Here is a 26,660-nt window from a genome sequence, read left to right as displayed (position 1 = left end):
TGACACATGTTAGATACTCAATAGATATTGCTATCTTGGCTTCTTTTAGTTAATTTTTTTAATTAAGTGTTAAGTTAGGCCCATTGAGTAATGTTACAGATGAACCCACATTGCAGTTGACCATTCTTAAGTCTCTTTAGGGACAAGTCTACCAGTTCAACTGCAAAACCCACCGTAATATAACTGGTACACATATAGGGACTAACTGGTAGTAAGCATGTTTTTTTCCAATGGAAAAAGAGAAAGGGAACTTAAGGAGGACTAAGTGCAGACGGATTCACTTAGAGTATCTTACTAAATCTTTACGACAACCTTATGAAGGAGGTATGTATGCATTTCCATTTTGCAGATGGGAAACTGAGAATCATAGTGGCTAAACAAAGTACATAATCAGGAAGTGATGAGACAGCATTCAAATGCAGTTTTACTTCAAGCCTGTGGCTTTTCTCTTTCCACCGGCCTCCCATTCCCTCCAAACTACCAGGGCCAAGAAAGTTCAACAGGTCAACCCTGACAGCCTCCATACTTCTCTCATTGTTGCTGAATGCCCCTCGCAGGGAGCCACCCAGTCTCACTTCTCCGTCCTGCAGGTCTTCCAGCAGGAGGTCCTTCACGGGGATCGGCTGACGGTACAGCTGGTAACAAAGCTGCTCATTGTGGGTGACGGCTCGAGTGATCACAAGCACTTCTTGGAACAGGAAAACGTGCAGTTTCTAGAAGAAAAGAATCCACAGTGCTTTTGCTAAGCAATAATGTAATGAGTGGCTGATTTGTTGACCTCTGTGGATAGAGAGGTCCCTAGGTACCAGGTGCACACTGGATTATGAACTCCTAGGTTCAAATCTACCTCCAGGAGAACCAGAGTTGGGCATGTCGGAGGCATTTCCAGATATGTCCACTACGCTTCCTGTAGAAACACCTCCCTAGAGACTCAGTGGAGGAAGCCTTTCTTCCTACAGACACCTGCAGTCAGGGTTGCCAACTTTGGGGTCCCTATTCACATTGCAACTCACAACCTGTACAGACATACATGCCCCAGCTCCTATAAGAAAAAATGAGAAAGGGGAATAGAATCAAGAAGGCAATGAACAGAAAATAACTTAGCACTCTCCTGGCTTTGGTTTATATTACTTAATATAATTCTAAGTGCTCAGGCCAGACATGGTGGCTCACATCTGGAATCTTAGCACTTTGGAAGGCCAAGGCAGACGGATCATGAGGTCAGGAGTTTGAGAACAGCCTGGCCAAAATGGTGAAACCCCATCTACTAAAAATAAAAAAATTGCCGAGGTGTGGTGGCAGACGCTTATAATCCCAGCTACCCAGGAGGCTGAGGCAGGAGAATCGTTTGAACCCAGGAGGCAGAGGTTGTAGTGAGTTGAGATCACACCATTGCACTCTAACCTGGTGACAGAGCAAGACTCTATCACAAAAAACAAAAGAACAATAAACAAAAAAGCCCCTATCTGGGCAAGGTGGCTGGTGCCTGTAATCCCAGCTACCTGGGAGGCTGAGGCAGGAGAATCGTTCAAACCTAGGAGGTATAAGTTGTGGTGAGCCAAGATCACACCACTGCGCTTCAGCCTGGGTGACAGAGTGAGACTGTCTAAAAAAAAAAAAAAAAAAAATTCTAAAAGATCAAAATTAACAATAGTCTATAAAAAATGAGACTGGTATAGCAAAGCTAATATTAATCTTCGCTTCCCAGGCCCATAAAAACACTTGTTCCTGGGCTGGGCACAGTGGCTCATGCCTATAATCCCAGCACTTTGGGAGGCTGAGACGGGTGGATCACGAGGTCAAGAGATCAAGACCATTCTGGTCAACATGGTGAAACCCTGTCTCTACTAAAAAAATACAAAAAATTAGCTGGGCATGGTGGCGCGTGCCTGTAATCCCAGCTACTCAGGAGGCTGAGGCAGGAGAATTGCCTGAACCCAGGAGGTGGAGGGTGCAGTGAGCCGAGATCGCGCCATTGCACTCCAGCCTGGGTAACAAAAGCAAAACTCCGTCTCAAAACAAAACACTTGTTCCTTCAACCAGAGTCATTATCAGTTTTATCCAGGAACTTCAAGTCAGAACACTGCTTGTTCCTAAGGGAACCAGAGTATGGTGCCACAGTCACAAAGAAGGATGATCAGGCTGGGTGCAGTGGCTCACACCTGTAATCCCAGTACTCTGGGAGGCTAAGGCGGGTAGATCACCTGCGGTCAGGAGTTCAAGACCAGCCTGGCCAACATGGTGAAACCCTGTCTCTACTAAAAACAAAAATTAGCCAGGCATAGTGATAGACACCTGTAATCCCAGCTACTTGGGAGGCTGAGGCAGGAGAATTACTTGAACCTGGGAGGCGGAGGTTGCAGTGAGCCAAGATTGTGTCACTGCACTCTAGCATAGGTGACAAGAGGGAAATTCCATCTCAAAAAAAAAAAAGATGAACATTTTCCTTCTCAGTTAAGTTAATCAGAACAAACCTTGGTTCTCAGAAGAGGCTTAAAAAGTTGACAACTGATGTGTGTGTTGTGGGCAAAAGGAAAATTGCAAAAATGGGCCGGGTGTGGTGGCTCACGCTTGTAATCTCAGCACTTTGGGAGGCCGAGGCGGGCGGATCACCTGAGGTCAGGCGTTTAAGACCAGCCTGGCCAACACGGTGAAACCCTGTCTTTAAAAAATAAATAAATTAAAAAAAAATAAAAAAAAAAGAAAGAAAGAAAATTGCAAAAATGAAGGCTTGTTTCAGGCCCCGTTATAAAAGCAGGTGTGTTCTGTGGGGTAAATTTGCTCCATTCAACTCTAAGTGCCAGACTCCTCTCACAGTTTGGAAGTGCTTAGCAACTGAAGCGAAAATATCCACAACTTTGCAGTTAGGTTCTATCTCTCTGGTGGAAACATTTGGGAATGTCAATCCAGGGGTATTAAAGGGGAGAGACCAGAAGAAGAGAGGTTCTCACTTGTAAGTGGGACCTAAGCTTGGATTCACATGGACAAAAAGATAGAAACAACAGACACTGGGGACTCTAAAAGGAAAGAGGAAGTGAGAGGAGCAAGGGCTGAAAAACTTCCTATTGAGTACTCTGTTCACTGTCTAGGTAATGGGATCAATAGAAGCGCATTCTCAGCACCTGCAATATATCCTTGTAACAAACTTGCACATGTACTCCCTGAATCTAAAACAAAAATGGAAACTGAATTAAAAACTTCAGATTAGAATTTTGACTTGTGATAGTGGGAGCACATTCGATATTATTAGATCATTTTAAATTTGGGAGAAAAGAAACTCGTAGGTCTCCCATCCCCATCCCTACTAACTCCCAAACACAGAAACAAAATACAGCCAAATCTTGGTCAGAGGTAATAAAATGTATATTTAAGAAGACTAAAAAATAGGATAGGCCAAGTGTGGTGGCTCATGCCTGTAATGGAGGCTGAGGTGGGCAGATTGCCTGAGGTCAGGAGTTTGAGACCAGTCTGGCCAACATGGTGAAACACTGTCTCTACTAAAAATACAAAAAAATTAGCCAAGCATGGTGCTGGGTGCCTGTAATCCCAGCTACTAGGGAAGATGAGGCAGGGAAAGTACTTGAACCAGGGAGGTGAAGGTTGCAGTGAGCCAGGATCGAGTTACCACACTCCAGCCTGGGTGACAGAGCAAGACTCCATCTCAAAAAAAAAAAAAAAAAAAAAAAAAAAAGGATAAAGCACAAAATAACCAAGTTAAAGGCTTTTTGGTGTGGTAGCTGTGACAAAGTTATGGAAATAATGTGTTAAGAATTTTGTTTTGGGCACTGTTTAAATGTATAATATTTAGAATAATCAGATTTTTTTTTTTGAGACAGAGTCTTGCTTTGACTCCAGGTTGGAGTGCAGTGGTGTGCTTTCAGCTCACTGCAGCCTCTGCCTCCTGGTTCAAGCGATTCTCCTGGCTTAGTCTCCCGAGTTGCTGGGACTTACAGGCTTGCGCCACCATGACCAGCTAATTTTTGTATTTTTTAGTAGAGATGAGATTTGACCATGTTGGCCAGGATGGTCTTGATCTCTTGACCCTGTGATCCGCCTGCCTTGGCCTCCCAAAATGCTATGATTACAGGCGTGAGCCACCGCACCCAGCCCAGAATAATCAGATCTTGACACTGTTTCTACTTCAATCAATCTTCCAGCCAAGGTGGGCAGTTTGAACTGAGATTGTCCAGGCAACCTTTTAAAAATACAATGACCAGGCACAGTGGCTCATGTCTGTAATCCCAGCACTCTGGGAGGCTGAGGTGGGTGGATCACTTGAGGTGAGCGATTTGAGACCAGCCTGGCCAACATGGTGAAGCGCCATCTCTATTAAAAATGCAAAAATTAGCTGAGCATGGTGACAGGCACCTGTAATCCCAGCTACTTGGGAGGCTGAGGCATCAGAACTGCTTGAACCCGGAAGGCAGAGGTTGCAGTGAGCCAAGACTCTGCCACTGCACTCCAGCCTGGGCAACAGAGCCAGACTCTGTCTCAAAAACAAAACAAAGAAAAAAAATCTCATTTATGAATGCTCACTGATTATTTCTCTTATTAGTTTCAGTTCCTTCCTGCCCTCAAACTATTGTGCTTTTTTTCTGATCTAAGACTTTATTCGCAGTGACCTTCACAACTCTACTGGGGGAAAAAAACCCACCCCAACTATCTTTGTTCTCAAACATCTGTCTGCCTGCAATAAAAACTAGAGTTCATCTTTATGCCCTAGGCACATCTAACCATCAGTCCTTGACTGATGTACAGAAAGATAATAGGCTTATGCCCTATGGAGAAGCACATTTTCCTGTTTCTCATTGGGCTACCTAGAAAGAACATTCAAGGAGCTTGGTGTCAGATACTAGATGTCCACAGGTGCTTTCTGAAAATAAGTAAGAAACAGAAGGCAGCTTTCTAGCAATCAGTAACTCTCTAGTCCCACAGACACACATCTTTAAGCAACAGACTTCACAGGCCTCATTACTCCCATTGTACCATCCGTTGGCTGGATCCATAGCATCCCTGATAATGGGTTATGACATGTACTCACTGATTTCAAGTAATATTTCTAAGCCTGCTCAGTCTAGGCTAAGAGGGTGTTCCTTGAATTATCAAAACTTTATTGAGAACTCTTCAACTTAGTTTTGGCTTTCATTCTAAGGGTTGGCTAGATACTGAAGACAAAATACAATAAAAAATGCAGAGTCTCTCTTCCAATGCCTGTCTCAACACAGAAATTTAAACACACACACACACACACACACACACACACACACATTTCTACTGACTATACAAATAGCTTGGTGAGTTGAATGAATTTTGAACTCTCATATAATTCAAATTCATCTTTCCCTTTAAATAAGCATTAGTTTATTGAGTACCCAGTATGTGCCAGGTCCCCGTAACAGGTTCTAGGTTTGAAAAACCACAGTCCCCCAACTAAAATAACATAATGTAATGGAATATACTGACAGACAAATGGAGAACCGTAACTCACTATATTAAGTGCTCCACGGGAGATTTGCACAGTTGCTATGATAACCGAGGAGGAACCATTTCAGTATCTACTCAGGAATAAAAGCCAGGAAATGGGATATCTATAAGTCGAAGCTAAATATGCAGCTGACAAAAGATAGATTGTTATTTAAAAAAAAAAAACTGGTTTCAAAATGCCAGTCTGTGGATGGGTCCCAATTCACAAGAAAGCAGTTAAATGCATTAAACTGAAGAGCTGTTTTTCTGAGATTAAATCCCTCTAACATCTTATTAAGATCATCCTTTATTTTCAGAAATCAAAGTAAGAGAAGCTAACCATTCTGCATTTGTTTTTCAAACTAACAATCAAACAAAATAAACAGCTGGGAACCCTATGTTGGTTTCCAAAATTCTTTTTGAATATGTACTGATCCATAACATTACAAAATATGAATATATACACATGTACACATATGATCCTGTGATATAAATGACACTGAAAAAGCAATTTTTGAAAGAATGAAGGCCAGGCACAGTGGCTCACGCCTGTAATTCCAGCACTTTGAGAGGCAGAGGTGGGATCACTTGAGGTCAGGAGTTTGAGGCTACCTTGGCCAATATGGTGAAATCCTGTCTCTACTTAAAAAAATATATAAAAATTAGCTGGACATGGTAGCAGGTACCTACAGTCCCAGCTACTTAGGAGGATGAAGCATGAGAACTGCTTGAACCTAGGAAGGAGGAGGTTGCAGTGAGCCAGCCTGGGTGACAGAGCGAGACTCCATTTCAAACAAAAACAAAAACAAAACAAAGATGATCCTTGATAGGGAAAAAATTGTAAGAGGAGGCTCCACATCAAATGAATTAGGGATAGAGGAGGCCCAGGAAGAGACTGCTTAAGGAGGGTAACTACTTACCACACCCCGATTGTTCTTCAGTTCACCATGACAACACAAGACTCGAGAGCTGTCGATCAGAGAGTCTTTCTGACCTTCTTCCAAGTAAAGAAGCCGCTCTTTATAATAGCGGCATTCCGATTCCCCAGTCTTGGTGTTGATTTCTGCCACTATTCCCTGAATGATGTTTATCTATGGAAACAGAGGAAAATTAAGTATGGAGGAACGCAGCAATTTGTGCACACCAAGTCTTAAGGGCTCAGCCTAGAAGGACACCAGGACACACCTGGATCTAATTCTGTTATCTAAATTGCTACTTTGGGAAAAGATAAAAAATAAATTATTTTAGTATACTGCATCTATCCATCTGTACACATACACACACACATTTATTTGTACACATATAAAGATATTTGTATTATATGTAAAACTAATATTGATGTATAATTTTATCTGGGAGGAAGGAATAAGTACTGAGCTCCAGGCAGTACACTTCTTAAAACGTGCTCACAATGTTGAAAATGTAGCCATAGAAAAAAATCAGCTAAGGAGAGAAAACAAAGCAGAATGTAAGAGTCTAAAAGAAGGACTGTCTTTGAGGATGTGACACTATTAATAGCTTCAATGTCTCCCTACATGTACTAAATTTAATGTACAAACAGTATTTGCAAATTGGGTTTGAACAAATGGTTTGGATATTTTTATTTTTTGACATGGAGTTTCACTCTTGTTGCCCAGGCTGGAGTGCGATGGCACAATCTCGGCTCACTGCAACCTCTGCCTCCCAGGTTCAAGTGATTCTACTTCCGCAGCCTCCCGAATAGCTGAGATGACAGGCATCTGTCACCATGTGCAGATAATTTTTGTATTTTTAGTAGAGATGGGTTTCACCATGTTGCCCAGGCTAGTCTCAAACTCCAGAGCTCAAGTGATCTGCCCACCTCAGCCTTCCAAAGTGTTGGGATTACAGGCATGAGTTACCATGCCTGGCCTGGATATCTTTTTCAGTGACATAACATAAATGTTTATAAAGAACAGAGAAAAACTAGGAAAAAAAGACACCAGCATAATGATGGGGATAGTCTGTATAAATACACTCACACCCAGGGTCTAGAGCCCACGTGAGTGAGTAAGTTTGGGCAGAAGTTTCCAAAGCAATGGTGGATGCAATGCTGTCAATACAAAAACAAGAATGCTGACTGAGATGTGATCAGTGGATATGTATTCTGATGTGTCATTATTCTGTCATATGAATATATCTAAATGTTAGAAAATGCTAGAAAACAGAGGGATGAGAAATTAGTTAAGAAAAACTCAATGACACCAGGCTGGGCATGGTGTTTCATGCCTGTGATCCCAGCATTTTGGGAGGCCAAGACAGGTGGATCACTTGAGGTCTGGAGTTCCAGACCAGCTTGGCCAACAGGGTGAATCCTATCTCTACTAAAAATACAAAAAAAAAAAAAATTAGCCAAGCAAGGTGGTGCCCACCTGTAATTCCAGCTACTTGGGAAGCCGAGGTGGGAAAATCACTTCAACCTGGGAGGTGGAGGTTGCAGTGAGCTGAGAACATGCCCCTTCTCTTCAGCCTGGGCAATAGAGTAGGACTCCATCTCAAAAAAACAAAAAAACGGGCCGGGTGCGGTGGCTCACGCCTGTAATCCCAGCACTTTGGGAGGCCGAGTCTGGTGGATCACGAGGTCACGAGATCGAGACCATCCTGGTCAGCATGGTGAAACACCGTCTCTACTAAAAATACAAAAATTAACTGGGCATGGTGGCGCATGCCTGTAGTCCCAGCTGCTCGGGAGGCTGAGGCCAGAGGATTGCCTGAACCCAGGAGGCAGAGGTTGCGGTGAGCTGAGATTACACCATTGCACTCCAGCCTGGGTAACAAGGGCGAAACTCTGTCTCAAAAAAAAAAAAAAATCTCCATGACACCAATCACAGGCAAACTAATGATTTCCTTTGCAGGATTCTCTGTGCCCTACAAGTGAAAAGACCAACAGTTCCATCATTCTTGTGGTGTTAACTGAAAAGTACTTAACATATGGAGAACGTTGGTAAGGCCTCTTCTTCATCACATTTACTTAAAAGAAAAGCCAATCAAAAAAAAAAAAAAAAAGAATATACGAAGCCTATGACACCAGAAAAAAAAAAAGATAAAAAGAGAAAAAAGAAAAGCCAATCTCTGAAAAACAAGGTTTGAAAAGAGGACTTTGCTCAGTCAGAAGTTACCATGTATTAAAATAGTAATAAATTCTATCTAGAATTAATTCTATATAGGATTGCTAAGTAATTATTTTTCTTCTTTTCAATTGAGATAGGGTTTCATTCTGTCACCCAGGCTGGAGTGCAGTAGTGCCATCTTGGCTCACTGCAACCCCTGACTCTGGGGCTCACATGATCCTCCTGCCTCAGCCTCCCCAGTAGCTGGGACCACAGGCATGCACCACCACATGTGGCTAATTTTTGCATTTTTCATAGAGATGGGGTTTTGCTACGTTGCCTACGCTGGTCTCTGACTTTTGGACTCAAATGATCTGCCCATCTCATCCTCCCAAAGTGCTAGGATTACAGGCGTGAGTCACTGCGTCTGGCCAAGTAATTATTTTTCATATGCCAGTAAAATGATATTGTCTGCCAAAAGCAATTGGGTAAAAACTATTACTCAGTCATAACTTTTGTACTTCCACACAAGTTTGACAGAAGATCTTACAGCTTTGAGCTGAAGTCTAGTGAATGTATCCTATGGAGAGAGGCATAATCTGTTCATTTCTGTACCTGGGTACTCTGACACAAGAGTTTCAAAGACTTCTTTATTATTTTCTCTATTTCCCAAATTGTGGTCATAGCACTCACTACTTTGATTAAAAAAAAAAACACACATTATTTAAAAAAATTCAGCCTCTTTAGTGTTATAAAAGAAGCTTTTTGGCCTTTGATGTCAATGTAATATTCAACATAAATCCTGTAAAAGTAATTTGAGTTTTGTTAACATAAAACAGTAAATAGCAGAATACTTTGGTATACTTTCATAGTTTTTTCCTTTCTTGATTTTCAAAAATGACTGATTATTCACCGTTACTTTCAAGACAAAAAAAATTCACAAAATATACTAAAGCCATGATTCATTCTTCATATTCATTTAATGTTTATTGAGAACCTGTTCCATGTCAGACTAAGTGGTAGCATTCAAAGAAATGAGAGGATTCCTGCCTTCAAAAAGCTTAAAACAAATGGGAGGTATCTGAGCAACTGTGTTATGACTACTTTATCCTTTTACCTTTCCATATTATTTAGTATGTAGTGAAATCCGTGCTTTTTCCTTACTCTTGAAGACCTCAGCATTAGAGGCTGCAGTTTATCAGTTAGCTGTTAGCAGGTGTACCTGGACAGCTGGAATTAATGAGTACTTGTGTCAATTTTCTGAGTTGCCTGCAAGTATCCAGGAAACCAGAAAGAAGATGCACTATAGTCATAAATATGTGTTCATTTCCTAATTTAACTCAGGAACTGAACAGCTGGCATATCACATGAAGATTAATAAACTCAAATGCCATGGCGGTTCCTCAGGCAGCTATGATTAGTTTCAAATACTGCTTCTTTCACTGGTCTTTGAAAAACAGAGAGAAAACAATGGAAACAATCAGTGTTCTCACTTCATGTTCTATGTATACATTATAATAACTCTGGGTCTGTTTTCATTTATTAAAAATAATGTTTTATATTTCTGTCTACCTGAATATCATGAGGGTCTTATCTCTCTGCATTGTTGCTTTTTTTTTTTTTTTTTTTTTGAGATGGAGTGCTGCTCTTGTTGCCAGGCTGGAGTACAATGGAGTGATCTCGGCTCACTGCAACCTCTGCCTCCCGGGTTCAAATGATTCTCCTGCCTCAGCCTCCTGAGTAGCTAGGATTATAGGTGTGTGCCACCAAGCCTGGCTAATTTTGTATTTTTAGTAGAGACAGGGTTTCTTCAATGTTGGTCAGACTGGTCTCAAACTCCCGACCTCAGGTTATGCTCCCACGTTGGATTATAGGCATGAACCACCGTGCCCGGACTCTGTGTTGGTCCTTGAGAGAGATTTACTTTGCAGAATTTCAGGCATACAGCAGGTTGCCAAGAGCCAACAGTCATGGCAGTTGTGTGTTTAAATTAAATTTATTGTTGCATCTCTTACCGGGTTCTAACTGAAGGAAGGGACTGGTAGAGGGAGATGATAAGAGATACCTGGTAACAGTACAAAGATTAAGCCCACACATGCTGGACTCATCATCCTCAAAGAGGAATCTGAAAGCCCTGACTGCCCGGTCCCCTGTGCTACGATACTCACTGGCTCCTGCCATGAACCAAGAATAGCAGTCTTCATGGCTGCTGCATCAAAAGCAGGATTGTTTTTCCTACTGATTTCAGTGATTTTTTTTCTTAAGGAGTTGAGAAACAGTGGTGGATGGGGGGAACAGATACTCTGCAGGATTATTTTCTGGCCAAAAATATCCTTAGGATTTAAAACATTAAACAACCGAGTTCTCTGGACTATCTGAATATACAAAATCCCATTTTAAGAAGTCCTTTTTTGGGAAAAAATTTTTATCAACCCTCACAACATTAAGGAGTTGTAATAAAGATGCCTGTAATCCCAGCATTTTGGGAGGCCAAGGTGGGTGGATCACCTGAGGTCGAGAGTTCGGGACCAGCCTGACCAATGTGGAGAAACCCCATCTTTAAATAAATAAATAAACAAACTGAAATTGCAATAAAGATGTGGTAGTTTAGGTGCTACATTAAAGGCAAGATATTTTTGAGATCTAATCATAGGCCTGCATGCAATCAACTCCCTTGGAATGCAAGCAATTTACTTAGCGCTCTCTGATTTTTCCCTTTTCAAAGATGGAAAATTTATTCAGGGGATATGTAAGTCAAGCTACATGGGCGCTATGGGTTTTATGTTTATCAAACATTCACAACGCACCCAAGAGTACAGGGCTAAATAATTCTGTTCATCTGGATAATGCCTCCAGGACTTTGTAAAGAAGGGGAAAAAAAATCCTGTGCATATACCGGGTAAGTAGGCATTTTGAAGACTGGTTTTGCAGACATTTTCAAATGCAAGTATACCATGTTGCATGCACAGATCAGCCTGAATAACTAGGTGCAGACTCAACTTTTGAAAATGGCTTCATACTTTATGCACTAGGGAAATTGGTTATTGGCACATCCTTTTATATTACACACGATCATATCCTTACATATTTTTAAATTCAAACTTTAGCTCACTGGGTATTTTTTTTAAAAAAACAGAACAGTATTCTTTCATGCTCCATATTAAAAAATCTTTACAGTAACTCAGAACAGGTTCCTGTGCTTCAAAAAAGTCATGACTTCGAGTAGCTCATGCTCCCTGTTTTTTTATTCCTGCAGACCACACACTTGCTGGGATGAAATATGGAGGGGAGGCAACTCTATCGCACTCCTCCCGGTAATAAAAACAGACATGATGAAGTGATATGGGCCTTAACCCCAGGGCCTGCATCCCCCATCTGCCCTGTACTGGGGGCCTGATCTGTGTTCGGCCCGCCAGATGCATTGAATACATGAATCAGGAGAGGGTCCTTTACTATTCTTTTCTATCTTACTTGGAGGCACCCAGCCCAGTTCTGCACCAGTGAGGCTGGTGACCAGACAGCTCTCTGCAATTATAAAAGCAACAGAAGCTTAAAGTAGTGAGCAGGCTGTATAAAGCCATGAAGAAGTAGAAGGGCACAAGATTTGGAGTCTATACTGAAAGGGTTTGAACATCAACTGCATCACTTGCTGGCTGTGGATCTGGGCAAGCTTTAACCACCCCAAGCCTCATCTGGAAAATGGCCCTAATAAAAACAGCTATCTCCTAGGCTGTTGTGAGGGTTAAATGAGATACAGAACCTATAAGGCAAATTTACAAAATGTTGATTTACTAGGTACTCAATGCCAGCAATTATTACCATTATTGTTGTTTCTACTAATTATTATTAAACCCTTCTCTGGGAGGAGATAAGTTTGCTCAACAGGTTCAAGGCTTCTGATTTTCAAATTATGTATGCATATCCTCCTTCTATTACTGTCCCAGATTAAATCAGAAAATGATCTAACAATTCTTGTGCCTTAGCCTCCTGAGTAGCTGGGACTACAGGTGCATGCCACCTCACCCTGCTAATTTTTTTTTTTTTTGGTTTTTTTAGTAGAGACAGGTTTTGCTTTTTTGGCCAGGCTGGTCTTGAACTCCTGGTCTCAAGTGATCGGCCTGCCTTGGCCTCCCAAAGTGCTGGGATTACAGACATGAGCCATCATGCCCAGCCCACATTCAATAAACATTTGCTGAGTGAGGATCCCACTGGTGAGCAGGAGGTTGGACAAGGCAACGTACTGTAACTGGGGGCCAAAGGGAGCTAGATCTTAAATGAATGCCCACTTCACAAATAAGCTTTGGGGCTAGGCTGAAAGGCAACTCATTATTTTGTAACTAAACAAAATTTAAAACCTACACAAAGATCTTGTTCCTTATAGTCAGCAAGTGTAACACCAGATTAGAGTCGCCTATGTAAAATTAAGAATTTTACTGCCTAAGGGACCTTACAGTGTAAACACTGCATTTTACAGTTTAGGAAACTGAGGCAGAGAGAAGAGAAGTGACTTGCAGAATCAAAACATGGATGATGGCAGTGCCAGGCCTGGAATCCAAGATTCCTGAGTACTAAGTACCCAGGGACCCTTCCATTCACTCACTGACCCAATCAGCCATTACGGGGGAAATAACAAGAAAAGAGAGAAAAAAACAGACAAACTTACAGCTTCTTCCAAGTGCTGCTGATCTGGATTATCATTTGGTGTGTGCCTCAAGATTTCTCGAAGAAGTAGAGGGTATTTTACCAGGCGGCTTCTTGGAATATCGAGGAAATTCCAGAGATCTAGTTTGCGGCTAAAGGGGGATTCTAAACATCGCTGTAGGAAATCCTGGACTCGGTGATCTTGCTTTTTGTGGTCCAGCAGAGCTTTGGCAGCTACTTGATTGCTACAGTAACTATCATAGGAGCTGAGGCAAGGCAGCTAAGAAGGAAACAAAAAAAGAAGATGGAATGTCAAAATAATGTGAGCTCTAAGGCTATAGGTGGCATGACTTATTGGGACTGAACAAACACCTAACTTGTCTCTGGGTCTGGCCGACATCCTTTTTTTTTTTTTTTTTTTTTTTGAGACAGAGTCTTGCTCTTGTTGCCTAGGCTGGAGTGCAATGGCATGATCTCAGCTCACTGCAACTTCCACCTCCCAGGTTCAAGCGATTCTCCTGCCTCAGCCTCCCGGGTAGTTGGGATTATAGGCACCTGCCACCATGCCTATAATCCCATATATATAAAATTTTACATTTTTAGTAGACATGGGGTTTCTCCATGTTGGTCTTGAACACCCAACCTCAGGTGATCCGCCCTCCTCGGCCTCCCAAAGTGCTGGCATTCTGCATGGCTGGTGGAAAGTAGCGGAATCTTCAACATAGCAGGCAATGGACCATTTTCTTAGGCTCTGGCTTGCTTTCACAAAGTAATTTTCTTAATTGCATGTTTACTTTCTTGATTAAGACTCTTATAGTTTGTTTGCATTTTCTGCCAATCTAAGTGATATGGTTTGGATCTGTGTCCCTGCCCTAATCTCATGCTGAATTGTAATCCCCAGTGTCGGAGGAGGGGCCTCCTGGGAGGTGATTGGATCATGGGGGTGGATTTCCCCTTTGCTGTTCCTGGGATAGTGAGTGAGTTCTCAGTAGGTACAGTGTGTAGCACTGCCCCCCTGCTCTCTTCCTCCTGTTCTGGCCACATAAGATGTGCCTGCTTCTGCTTCTGTCATGACTGAAAGTTTCCTGAGGCCCCCTCAGCCATGCTTCCTGTATAGTTTGCAGAATCATGAGGCAGTTAAACCTCTTTTCTTTATAAATTACCCAGTTTCAGGTATTTCTTTATGGCAGTGTAAGAACAGACTAATACACTAAACCAGAAACAACAGAAGTGAAATTACTGCCTATACATACAGTTCAGAATTTTCTAAACTTCCAAAGATATCTAGTCAGGTGAAACCCTCCTATTTTATTAAAAAAAAAATTTCCTTTAAGATTATTAATAAGAAACTCAAGGCCAGGGGTGGTGGCTCATGCCTGTAATCCCAGCACTTTGGGAGGCCTAGGTGGGCGGATCACGAGGTCAAGAGATCAACACCATCCTGGCCAACACGGTGAAACCCCATCTCTACTAAAAAGTACAAAAATTAGCTGGGCGTGGTGGTGCTCGCCTGTAGTCACAGCTACTTGGGAGACTGAGGCAGGAGCATTGCTTGAACCCAGGAGGTGGAGGTTGCAGTGAGCTGAGATCATGTCATTGCACTCCAGCTGGCACCTGGTGACAAAGTGAGACTCTGTCTCAAAAAAAAAAAAAAAAAAAAAAAAGAATCTCATTTAGAAGACTTTAGAGGCACAAAAAGGAGGCAAAGGATCACACTCCATAGCCCAGCCCTTGGCATGGCTCGAACCTCTATATTAGCCCACATTAATTTAAGATTATCTTATTCCAAGGAGCCCAATTATAAAGAGCCTCAAGAAGTTAAAGCAAAAGTATGATTACTAAAAAAATCAGATGCAGAGAGCACTTATAAACATCTTTTAAACTAGCTCTGACAGGCCAGAAACAAGTTTTGGCTGTCACTAACAGTTAACATCAAAATACCATGTGATGAACAATTTAAGCTTAAAGACTTTGGAACATTTAAACTTCACTGCCTTCATTTCAGCAAAATGCTAATTTCTCTGACACATCCCATCAGCCACACTGTGCAAACACCATGTCAGAGGCTCAACAGAAAAGGCTTCTCGTCCACTTTTTCTGTCTTGACATTCTAATCTAAGAGTTACCAGCCTCCAGAAAGTAACCAGAAGCAATAAAATGCAGCCAATGGCCTAACTGCTTTTGTTTCTCTCCCTTGTACTATGAAGTCCTATTCCTTGTAATATCTGCTCTTTAGAGGCATTCAGTGCAAGACACTGGCAAGACAGTCTTTTATTTCTGCATCCTCACTACTTTGCAATGGGCCTACTATATGGGAGAAACTCTGTGTTCTGAATGAACAAATAAATGCATGTTTAATAGGTTATAAAATTAGCTAATATTTGATGGTTTGGGAACGTTGCTTAAAAATACAGTATGGCGGCCAGGCATGGTGGCTCACACCTATAATCCCAGCACTTCGGGAGGCCGAGGTGGATCATGAGGTCAGGAGTTTGAGCCAGCCTGGCCAGCATGGTGAAATCCCATCTCTACTAAAAATACAAAAGTTAGCCAGGCATGGTGGTAGGTGCCTGTAATTCCAGCTATTCAGGAGGCTGAGGCAGGAGAACTGCTTGAAGCTGGGAGACAGGGGTCGCAGTGAGCCAAGATTGTGCTGCTGCCCTTCAGCCTGGGCAACAGAGCGAGACTCCATTTAAAAAAAAAAAGTGGCCGGGCGCGGTGGCTCACGCCTGTAATCCCAGCACTTTGGGAGGCCGAGGCGGGTGGATCACGAGGTCAAGAGATCGAGACCATCCTGGTCAACATGGTGAAACCCCGTCTCCACTAAAAATACAAAAAATTAGCTGGGCATGGTGGCGTGTGCCTGTAATCCCAACTACTCAGGAGGCTGAGGCAGGAGAATTGCCTGAACCCAGGAGGCGGAGGTTGTGGTGAGCCGAGATCACGCCATTGCACTCCAGCCTGGGTAACAAGAGCGAAACTCTGTCTCGAAAAAAAAAAAAGCATGGCAGCTTCTGAAACTTTATATACTCTGCTGCTGCTTTTACACCTCTTATTGAAATTATTTTCTCAGTCACTAAAACCAAAAAAAGGGTATCAGGAAAGTAATATTTTAAAAGCTCACTGTTGAGCTTAACATTCCTTGGAAATGTCTACCTTCCTGACATGTTATTAAAAATCTCAGGCTGGGTGCGGTGGCTTACACCTGTAATCCCAGCACTTTGGGAGGCCAAGGCCGGTGAATCACAAGATCGGGAGTTCAAGACTAGTCTGGCCAAGATGGTGAAACCCCGTCTCTACTAAAAATATAAAAATTAGCCGGGTGTGGTGGCAGGCACCTGTAATCCCAGCTACTTGGGAGGCTAAGGCAGAGAATTGCTTAAACCTGGGAGGCGGAGGTTGCAGTGAGCTGAGATTGCGCCACTGCACTCCAGCCTGGGCAAACAGAGCAAGACTCCATCTCAAAAAAAAGGAAGAAAAGAAAAAATCTCTACTTGTGTTAAAGAGTTGCAGAAATTTTTTCCCTCAACCTTATATCTGAAAGTACCAGCTATTATTTGAAAGTAATGATAATTGGTACTTATACATGCACACACACACACACACACACACACACACACATATACACACACACACACACACACACACAGAGAACCCAGATGTGGTACTATGGCTTATAATTTAGATTTTCAGAGTTAATTAAAAATGGCCTTAGGCCCTCTTAATTTCATTTCCACTTCCTCACCTTTTAAAAAGATCTGGAAATGCCCAATGTTTTCATTAGGAAGAAACAAATCAGCAGTAGCCATCGGATGTAAACTAGTGAGGAACCTCGACCACACTGCTACTCCCTGAAGATGGGCCATTGCTCCCTGTGATCCTGCTGCCCTGCTACCATGGCAACCAAATCAGGCTCAGTCCTGTGCTCTCACCTGACAGGTTGCTCATTTCCTGGGCATGACCTGAAAGGCTATCTGGTTCAGTCACCAGCTAGGAAAGGCCGCAAGGGATCTTAAACTATACAGGGTGAAGAATGTACAAGGTCTTGGTTTTCAAATACACACACACTCCCTTATTCAGAATGTGAGAGGTAAAAATGCAGTGGTTAAAGAAGAGACTAGGCCAGGCACCATGCTCATGCCTGTAATCACGTCACTTTGGGAGGCTGAGGCCGGTAGATCACTTGAGATCAGGAGTTTGAGACCAGCCTGGGCAACCTGGCGAAATCCCATCTTTACTAAAATATATGAAAATTAGCCAGACATAGTGGTGTGCACCTGTAATCCCAGCAACTTGGGAGGTTGGGTCACAAGAATCACTTGAACCCAGGAGGCCAAGGTTGCAGTGAGCTGAGATTACGCCACTGCACTCCAACGTTGGTGACACAGCAAGACTCACTCTCAAAAAAAAGGACTCAGGGAAAATCAGGTTCAAAGCCTAACTCCCACAGCTGTTAGTCAGTGACTCTTCCGAGCCTCAATGTCTCCACCTACAAAATGTATATACTAACGTCCCCCCTCCCTTAATGAGGTAAGCCATATAAAATATGTATCACGGAGCTTGGATTCTGATTAAGAATCAGTAAGTACTAGCTATTATTACTTGTCCCTAGAAGTTTTTTCTTTTTGTGACTTGCTTTGTTGGGTCTTGCATTGTTGCTCAGGCTGGAAAGCAGTGGCACGATCATGGCTCACTGAGCCTCTTCTTCCCAGGCTCAAGCAATTCTCCCTCCTCAGCCTCTCAAGTAGCTGGGGCTACAGACATGCACCACCATGTCAGCTAATATTTTTTTTTGTAGAAACAGGGTTTCGCCATGTTGCCCAGGCTGGTCTCCAACTTCTGGGCTCAAGCAATCCACTCACCTCAGGCTCCCAAAGTGCTAGGATTACAGACAGGAGCCACTGTGCCTGGGCCCTAGAATACTTTTATTGAAGGGACTGTGGTTTAGAGAACCAAAGCAACTTGCTTATGTAGAGTCTGAAGCTTATTCTTGTTTCCCCTTTACCCTCAGAGTTCTGAACTACTCGCCATCTCTTTATTAAATAGACTATCAAGAATTTATAAGGGAAAATCACTTTTTTTAAAAGTTCTTTTATCCCCTTAATATTGTGAAAAGTGACAGAACAAATCTATTTTTTGCTTCCAGGTACCCTGGCTCTTTCTTAGGAATTAAACTTTAATTAGACACCAAATTTACATGAGAACTTTCTGCCTTGGAGAGCTTAAAAATTATTTTATCATTGAAAAAACGTTGGCATGGAGGTAAGTCACTTGGTTAGTTGCTTTTTTTATGCTAGGGAGGGCTTACTCAAACAGGCTGACCCATTAGGGAGGGGGGACACTAATTCTTAGTAACTGGGGTAGTTCCCTGAAAAAAGCAACCACTCTGTTTAAGGTCTTCCAAGTAAAAGTAATTGATTCATTCTAAGGTCAAAAGGACTACTGGCCAGGGCTGTCCCACTTGGAAGGCTCATTTGTTTAAAAGGATTTCCACATCCCCCGCCACTTTTTTCCTTTGGGGAGAAAATAAATCAATTTTTCATGGGTCGAATGGGCTCTGACTTTTCTCATCCAAAGTCCACTAAGATGTTTACTTTGTTCTGTTAAAAATACAAGAACTCAAACACATGTACCCCTTGGTTTACTGTTCCCACTCATACAGACACATCTGCAGTTAAAAGAGGAAAAACATTTAACAGCTCGTCAGGCCTGATAAATAAGGGCCATTTCTCATGAAGTCTGGCAACAACGGGCCAGTTGTTTAATTTTAGGCTGCTCTTCAAGATCCAAGTCCTCATTTGATGCCTGAAGGATTCAGATAGCAATGGGCCAGCATGGTCACGCTTCCTTTGGATACGTAGAGAAAAGGACTGCAAAGCTGCTCCAAGATCAAACCAATTTTCTAACAAATGTGAGAAATGTTTAGTTCAGCAAAAAGTTAGTATAAAGGCAAATTACTACAATTTTGCTTCTGGCATGAATTGATGATTTGCATATGTTGCCTAAGAAAATCATGTAGTCCTATACTGCTGTCTTATCGAAAACAGTGCAGTTATCCTACAAATTTTGGAATGCGGCCTAACTGTTCCTTTTACCCCTATATCAAAGTCCACAGACTCAGGAAGTTTAAGAGATATTGAGGCAGACTCTCTACTCATTATACCTTCTCTGTCTCCAGTTGGCTGGCTCTCTTTGGAGAAATTTCTTTGTGAGCTAAAGAAGTTAAAGCATGGCTCATAATAAAATGAAAGTCAAAAATATAAGATGAACGATCTCTCTTGAAATATTAAGGCATATTTTCTAAATTATTCATCTTAGAACATTACTTGCCTTTCAGATACCCTTGGAATATTTCAGCCTTAGTGCTAAAATTGACTCCTGAACTAAAGCTATCTAAGTCATGAAACTCTCATTAAGTATCTTGACCAAGACAGTCACTGAGAGATAAGAGAACAATGTAAAATCTTTCTGCACATCTATGTCTTATCAAGGCATGGGAACCAAAAGGTTTTAGGAAGATTAAAATGCAAATATCACTGGGTAAACGGATCTCACATAGCAACTGTAGGATTTATAACCTTCACAACACTCTCCAAACAGTGAAATTATCTCTAATATTAGCTGTTGTGGTACTTCCTGCCTATTTTCCTGGAATACCATATGCCACAGAGTGATGAGAGCCACAGAGTGATGAGAGACCTAATCTCGCCTGGAAAAAGTCGGCAAAGTAATCTGCTCTCATTATCTGCTTTATAACAAATGAAAAACACTTGGAACTGGGGTGGATCATTCAAGTACTCATAGAAGGAAACAGAAATGTATAGAATAGGGAGTGGTGGGGACTGAGGCAAAATAGAGCACACACCTTGTCCAAAGTAAGTTAAACAAACAAACAACAACTTTATGTACACAATAAAACACAAATCCAGTCCCAGGATCATAAATTTATGACTCCTAATCTAAGATCACAGCTTATTTATTTTTATTTAATTAGGAAAAGGAATGAGTTATGTTGGGATGAAACTAACCATATACTAAGCTGTCCTATGAAATTACTTAGCTTTGTATATATGCTAAACACTAGCAACATATGCTTATTATCCTGTTTATAAAACTACATTTTGACCATGAGATTTTTTTCTTGTTGCCTGAAAAGTTTTTTTTTATTGGTAGTGGATAGGAATATGTCAATAAATTTTTATTGGGCTAGTAATAATTATATTAGCAATTGGCCTGATAGAATATTAACTAGTTTTATTTGATTTGATATGAACCTAGTAATAGTTTCATGTGTACCTTTACTTATTGTGTTGCAAATGGCCCTGTTACTTTTAAAAGCAGTATATTTATAACAAGAAAAAACTGCTTTCATGCTTTAAATAGACAAAGTCTAAACATAATTATAATTTTACTAGGAATTTGCTTTTTTTTTCGATGTGAAACCAATACTTGTGTGTGTGTGTGTGTGTGTGTGTGTGTGTATATATATAAAGTCTAGCTAAATGTTTCCCATCTAAATTATTGAAATTTATCTGCAACAAAGACCAGAGAACTTTCTTACCCAGCCCACGAGGATGGGACCAACATGCTCAGTCGAGCCATCAGGCTTCCGAACATCTCGAAGCTGACTAAGGAGCTCTGGCAAAAAACAGACAGAATGCTTATTTGTTAGGCATTCAAATATGAACAGGGCTGGAAGTAGGTTCTGAGTTATTCACATGGCAGGCATTTCATAATCACTCACTCGTTATAAGACAACTCAATTAAGGCTACAAGTCACAACTCGTCCTGGAACAAAATTATACCTTCATGTAGAGGAATTAGAGAGTCTAGTGTTCCAAAAATTTGATTCAACTCTTGTTCTGTCATTATGGAGAGTTTCAGCATAGGGTCATGATAAGCCTGCACAAAAAAGGCAAGAGATGTAAGTAAATGTTTAAAATCAGAGGAAGTACATTGTTTATATAAGTGGCTCCTGAGAGGTCCTATCCAATAACAAGATTTTCAGCTCTTTAACAACTTCTCCCATAAAGCTTCAGAAACAGCAAATAGGTGTGGCTGGAGGAGAGGAAAAACCAGCACTGCCTTGAAACTTTGTTTCAAGGTTGTTGATAAACCAAAGCAGATTTTTTAAAAGTTTTTTTTTTTGTATTCTAGTATATCATGTACCTAGGAAAGAGTACAAATCTTAGGCATAGAACAGATTTGACTGTTAGAATGTTTTCAAAATAAGATCCTGCCTATTTAAAAAAAAAAAATCCCACTTTATTCAAAACTAGCTACCAGCAGATTCTTTTTTTCAATGAGTACATATTTAAAATAAAGAAAAAGAGGAAAGAAACAGTGACTGGTATCTAGTAGTACTATTTGAACAAAGAGAGTAAAACCTCTGCCAATCCTATCATCTCTTATTAGAGATAATTGAACAAGAATATAGTTATATCCAGGGCACTGAAACAGAATATGAAGACTTAGAATCTGTTTCCTGCCTTCAAGGAGTTTTTTTTTTTTTTGGTGCGGGGGGTGGACAGAGTCTCGCACTGTCACCCAGGTTGTAGTGCAGTGGTGCGATCTTGGCTCACTGCAATCTCCACTTCCTGGGTTCAAGCAATTCTTCTGCCTCAGCCTCCCCAGTAGCTGGGACTACAGGCGTGCACCACCATGCCTGGCTAATTTTTTTGTATTTTTAGTAGAGACTGGGTTTCACCATGTTGGTCAGGATGGTCACCATCTCCCGACCTTGTGATCTGCCTACTTTGGCCTCCCAAAGTGCTGGAATTACAGGAGTGAGCTACCGCACTCAGCCTTAAGGAGTTTTATAAAGCTAATGGGGAAGATAAGAAAAGCCAAAATATTTTTAGTTTTATATTTTAGTTTCTGATCTCATGGAAAATGAAATCTATGTTTAAATTAAAAGAAACTTTTTTTTTGAGACGGAGTCTTGCTCTGTCACTCAGGCTGGAGTACATGGCACAATCTCAGCTCACTGCAGTCTCTATCTCCTGAGTTCAAGTGATTCTCCTGCCTCAACCTCCTAAGTAGCTGGAATTATAGATGCCCGCCAGCATGCCTGGCTAATTTTTGTATTTTTTTTAGTAGTCAAGGGGTTTCACCATATTGGCCAAGCTGGTCTTGAACTCCTGACCTCAAGTGTTCTGCCCCCCCTTGACTTCCCAAAGTGTTGGTATTACAGGCATGAGCCACTGGGTCTAGCTTATGTTTAAAAATTAGTTAAAGATTAAAAACAAGACTGATGTCACATGACAGCAAAAAGCCATCAAATCATAACTGCTCTAGAGAGTCAGAGAATTAGTATATGTGCTGCCGAAGCGAGCACAAGAGAGTCAGAGAATTAAAACTGGAGTGGCCAAGGGAAGTTTTGAAGATGAGCTCCTTGGTACAGAGAGGCAATAAATGTTATATAAGAATGAATTGAGATTTGAGCTGGTTCTTGAAGGATGGGTGGATACGGATGGTTTAAAGGAAAGAGAAAAGTTTCTAGGAAGGTAGGGCCACCATTAACAAAAGGATGGCAGGGAAACATCTGAAGGTGCTTGAGTTTGGCAAATCTTGATGCAGCAAAGGGGAATTAGACATGTGACCAGCATGATAACATCTCAGAGTGAAACAGAGTAAAATAACTTTTTGCCCTCTCTCAACTCCTCCTCCTCCAGCCCTGCCTAAAACTCATTTCTTGGCTGTGTCTAAGCAAAGCTTGGGTGGCCATCTCTCAGGAATGCTAAAAGTGGAATTTCATTTTAGCAGACTAAAAACCCTTAAAAGAAGGGAGATATTCTTCCAACCCTGTGATTCTTTGAGGAGGCTGTGAATATCAGATAAAGGAGTCTGAATTTTAGCCTACGAGCCATGGAATTGGGGGGCTGTGTTACTGGAATAGAAACATTTTTGAGGCAGGTTTGTTGTCCTTCCCCTCCCCATACAAAATGTTGACTAGAAAACACATTCCCATATAAAAGACCCCAACTTATATGCTAGTAGGCAATTGCCTCATTTAACTTTATTCACTTTTGAGATTCAAATGGCTTTATTTCTAAAACACAGTTCAAGTTTCAGATATGCACACATTCTCTCTCATGGACAAAGAGTCCTACATATGAGACTTCTAGGACAAGGAAATATACATAAAGCGAGGACTCCATGGACACTTTCGGATTTAGGCTGAAGTATTCTTTGAGATGCATTAGAGACATACAGAGGTAAACCCCTAAAGGTGCAAGTTCTGGAGAGCTATTCTGCCTTCTTGTTTTGAAGCATTTTCCCGTTTGGTGTGTGGTAGCAGATTCTTCTCAATTTTGATGACCAGTCTTAGTTATAAAGAGAGTTGTCATGAAGCACCACTTTAGGGTTGTTAAATTACTCAAGAAAAATATATGACTCAAATGACTGCTGGATTTAAATTTACCTTTTTTGCTAATTTCAAGTCTTCTATCAAGTCTTCTTCTCCTTGGGAAAGCTCAAAGATCGCCTGTGAGGAAAGGCAAACATATTAACTGAATTCTCCCTTCATTTACAAGACCATATTCAAACAGTGCTGGCTCCACCACTCAAACCCCCAAATTTACATATTTAAGTATTTTAAAGTTAGTCTCAAAAAGTTATATTAACCTGAAACAAATGCATCTGTGCTTAAACCTGCAATGAAATTGTGCTTCTCTGTGAGAGAAAGTTTCCACACATTTCTAATCCAAAAAGTCATCTTTCATGTTACAGAACTTTGATGGAGCTGAACAAGTGGGAACTATTTTTTTTTTTGAGACAGAGTCTCGCTCTGTCGCCCAGGCTGGAGTGCAGTGGCATGATCTTGGCTCACTGCAACCTTCACCTCCTGGGTTCAAGAGATTCTCCTGCCACAGCCTCCTGAGTAGCTGGGATGACAGGCACATGCCACTACACCCAGCTAATTTTTGTATTTTTTGTAAAGATGGGATTTCACCATATTGGTCAGGTTGGTATCAGACTCCTGACCTCATCATCTGCCTGCCTCGGCCTCCAAAGTGCTGGGATTACAGGTGTGGGCCACCGCGTGCGCCAGTAGGAACTATTTTAGGTAAAATAATTACAGTGTGAGCCATGGATTTGGCACCCTTGTTGTGAGAGGCAATCATTACAAGTGATTCAGGGGCTGTTCTAGATAATGTAAGTGACAATATTATTAACTGGACCATCCCCACTTTTTCTTCTACTCAACAGAAGGTGAATCTCAGCAGAAAGTTTTATTTGCATTCTCCACTGCCTTGAGGCTGAGGTTGTAGGAAGAATCCAATATTTTATCACTCCAAATACACTGTGGTGAAGTTAATTCATTCTAAATTACTTCTCAGCCCCACAAGTACAATAAATAAAATTATAGGCGCTGACTGTGTGGAAGAGTGTGTAAATGGACCATTTCTAATTTGGCTCTATTAAGCCATCATGCTAAAGAGCTATGATGCAGAGAACACTCTTTCACTCCCATCTGGGAAGTGAAATCGTCAGCAAATATTACATTATTAAAGGACTACAAGTTTGTGACAATAGTTCAGGGTCTACTATGTTTCAGGCTATAGGGAAAAAGTGGTCAGGCTTTGAAAGCTCCCTCTGCCTAGGGCTGCCTGGTAAACCGGGGACAAAGCAGGTGAAGGTGCAACCCTGGGCTGGATACTCCAAGGATCTCATCGGATGATGCAGACATGAAGTGCCTGGCACAAGCATTTAGACAAGCTCTTCTATACAGGGTAATATTATCACAGTCATTTAGGGAAATTGATACAGAAAACCTACAGGGAGTAAAATTAACTGGATTCTATAGAAAGGAAGTTTTCCACAAAGCAGAATCAAAGTTATATAAATTAAATATTTAAAAATACTCTGTAATTTGCTATCAAAATATTACTCAAATGATTATTTTTGTGAATTCAATATCCCAAATAGACACTTGGTTTTATCTTCTTGTAAATTCAGATGTTCACATCAGTTTCTTTTTAAAGTGAGGGCCACACCCTACCAGCTGGGTTTTGGTTTCTCAGTTCCCTCCCCAAGGTCAGACACTCCCATTTTCCTCCTTCTACAAATGCAATCAAGAATTGATTTGGAGACTGAGGCACAAACTCCAGCACAGGTGTCACCTGCAGTGCGTCTTTGTTCCAGACACACTGCGAACTCCATGGACCAGGGACCTACCTCCTGACGTTTGATTTCCTTGGATGTAAGCATCTGATTGACGCACACATCGAAAGTCTCACTCCACAGCTTGCTATCTCTCCGTTTTGTGCTTGAGGGGGCGGCATTTCTGGACCAGGGTCGGGGGGCAAGGATGTCAGGGCGGCTCTCGCTGCGGAAGCTAATGGAGCGCTAAACAATGAGAAAAACAAATCATCACGGGGGCAGTGGCAGGACTGGGTGGATCTTCGAGCAGTTTCCTGTCGTTGACAGAATATAAATCATATATGTGAAAGAAAAAAGAGGACATTGCCACAAGGCCTTTGGGAAGTAGGGCATTGTCTTGAGTCTACGTGCTAAGGAAAATTGGACAGGGTTTGGAACATGTGCTGGGAGTATCCATCCTGTACGACCTGGATACCAACTGGACTAGAGCACAAGCACATGTCAGGCCAAACTCATGCATGAAGGCAGTTCTTGGATACGTGATGAGCTCTACTTTTTTCCAGTGGACTTCTTCCCTCTTTAGAATTATGAGAGATAACAACAGCGAATGGCCTTTATTTATGTATTGTTTAAACATTTGGCCAGTACTCCTACCCTCCTCCTCCTATAAATAGAATCCCACTATCTTTGGGTATTCTATTTCATATAGTTTTGGTGAGCTCCCCCAGACCTGACCAATAGAGTATTCCACCATCCTGGTTAGAGATGGGCATGTGATTCCCTGAAATTTGTCACATGATTTATGGGAGAAAGGAGGGAAGAGTATTCCTTTGGGATTTTGAGTTCAAGAGATAACACAAACAGGCTTACAGCAGCAACTCTCCCTCGTCACACAGAAGCATATGTCTGCTACAGGAGAGAATAAAGAGACCCAGAATGAAGGATGGCGTGACCAATGGAGGCAAGAAGGGAGCAAGCTTTACCAGTACTGCTTGAGCCTCTGGATCCCACTGTGCCTAAAACCAGAAGGACCCTTAGACACTTTTGTTATGTGGGCTAAGACATTTCCCTTTCTATTATCTCATTGGGTCCTGTCAGCTTGAAAAGTCCTGACTAATACACATACCAAATACCATCTTCGCAGCAGATGATTCCTGTCCCCAAGGTATTTTCCTATTCCCAAAGAGGCCCCAGTAGCCTCTGGGGCAGTCTAACCACCTGAAGTCTACCTTTGTGACTTAAACATGCTGTCAGAATGCTTTCTTGTGACAAATACAAATGATCTGGAAGAAAGCTGAATGCAGCACTTTCAGTCTTCATCCTAGAAAATTTCATCACACTTACCGGAGACTTTGCCAAAGCAATGAGGTATTGCTGTGCTCA

General features: G+C 41.6%; 1 protein-coding gene across 23 annotated transcripts in view; it reads right to left on the bottom strand.

Moving 5' to 3' along the window:
- ARHGEF3 (Rho guanine nucleotide exchange factor 3) overlaps positions 1-26,660 on the bottom strand; it is a 348,474-nt gene that overhangs the window by 7,055 nt on the left and 314,759 nt on the right. For 19 of the 23 annotated variants that reach the window (XM_078351854.1, XM_078351855.1, XM_078351856.1 and 16 more), the window contains 7 exons: positions 25,353-25,523; positions 23,596-23,658; positions 20,978-21,074; positions 20,734-20,810; positions 13,195-13,452; positions 6,384-6,554; positions 527-713 (listed from right to left, as the gene is read on the bottom strand). In XM_078351854.1, the coding sequence (XP_078207980.1) occupies positions 527-713; positions 6,384-6,554; positions 13,195-13,452; positions 20,734-20,810; positions 20,978-21,074; positions 23,596-23,658; positions 25,353-25,523 (1,024 nt within the window). The remainder of the gene's footprint in view (positions 1-526; positions 714-6,383; positions 6,555-13,194; positions 13,453-20,733; positions 20,811-20,977; positions 21,075-23,595; positions 23,659-25,352; positions 25,524-26,660) is intronic. The other 4 variants (XM_035273881.3, XM_035273880.3, XM_035273878.3 and 1 more) reach the window with 2 other exon arrangements.

This window comes from Callithrix jacchus, chromosome 15, assembly GCF_049354715.1.
Source record: "Callithrix jacchus isolate 240 chromosome 15, calJac240_pri, whole genome shotgun sequence".
NCBI lineage: Eukaryota > Metazoa > Chordata > Mammalia > Primates > Cebidae > Callithrix > Callithrix jacchus.
Note: the sequence above shows the minus strand (reverse complement) of the source record. Positions and strands in the feature narration are given on the sequence as shown.